This window comes from Trichinella spiralis (genome assembly GCF_000181795.1).
Source record: "Trichinella spiralis strain ISS 195 chromosome Unknown Scfld3239, whole genome shotgun sequence".
Taxonomy (NCBI): Eukaryota; Metazoa; Nematoda; class Enoplea; order Trichinellida; family Trichinellidae; genus Trichinella; species Trichinella spiralis.
This window is the reverse complement of record NW_003530178.1, coordinates 1-1164: the sequence shown is the minus strand read 5'-3', so window position 1 is coordinate 1164 and position 1164 is coordinate 1. Positions and strand designations below refer to the sequence as shown.

At 37.0% G+C, this 1164-nt stretch overlaps 1 protein-coding gene across 1 annotated transcript; it reads right to left on the bottom strand.

Annotated features, from left to right (window-relative positions):
* Positions 1-217: 217 nt before the first annotated feature.
* Tsp_15796 (zinc finger protein) lies at positions 218-929 on the bottom strand. The gene is made up of 2 exons (XM_003368032.1): positions 860-929; positions 218-720 (listed from the first exon to the last, which is right to left on the bottom strand). The coding sequence occupies exons 1-2, from the start codon at positions 927-929 to the stop codon at positions 218-220; spliced, it is 573 nt and encodes a 190-aa protein (XP_003368080.1).
* Positions 930-1164: the final 235 nt, after the last annotated feature.

Sequence of the window (1164 nt, the reverse complement as noted above, 5' to 3'; positions counted from 1 at the left end):
TAAATTCCAATCAATGGAGGATAAACCTTGTTTATTCCGTGGGACTTCATTCAGCAGCAGAGGAAAAAATTTTACTTCCTTTGACCCTGCTATAAGCTGATCATTCCACCCAATTCGCCCTATCTTCGATTCTGCGTGCAGCTGTGGTCGTTAAAAAGTGGAATTAATTCAATCTCTTTCAAGTACGTTGCCACCAAACAGACTCCGGCAGCATCCTTTATCGAATGGAAGTACTAAAAGATTCGCCAATTGTGTGAGGCTGACCAGATTGTGCAATTCGCAAGCTAATAAGATATGAGGCATGCATAGCTTTTTCATTAAACATTGGTGAAAATGAGAAAAGTGCACATTGTGACGCATTCATTTCCTTTAATTTGCTTTCAAAAAATTGAAGCGGATTGCTTTTGAGATCCATGTGCTTTGTTTCAATATGTCGAAGTAGTTTATTTGGTCGCATGCTCTTATTTGCGAAAATTTCATAGCAAATAACACAAAGAGGACGTGGATCTTTATGGTCACCATTCCACGTAAATCCAAATTTTAAATAGTCAATATCATATTTTCTTATTACTTTTCGTCGATTTGACAATTGAAAATTTGCTGACTCATTTTCATCAATTTTTCTTTTATTATTCACATCACCTGCAGTGGAACATTTTTGAGACTCCATTTCAGCCACTTCCCTTTTTACCGGTTTCCTTATCAACCACTCATCCATTCCTAGACTAAATTTTACAGAAAAGGGAAACCCTTATGACTTACATAGCACGGAAATTATTAAATTAAAAAATATTTTATTTCTGATAACTAACAACTAACAACTAACTTTGTGATAACTTAATGTGCCAGCCATTTTAACCTACGACAGAGTGCAGAACATGCTGAGCACGCCGCGCCAAGCTGCGACAAGATCGTTCAATCAAACGCATTTTCACCTATTTGCCTACTTGCTTACCTTTTATAAAGTTATGTGCAACAAAGAGGGCAACTGTTATCGACAACCAATAAAATTACCGTGACCAGATCAGTGTACTGTAAACCAGACAGAACTAGTGATTCTTAAGGTAACGGTAACTGAATCCAAGCTCCATTATCCAAGCCAACAATTTCGATGAGTATACTTTCCTAACCAACGAAAAGACTACTCCCGTACTTATATTTACG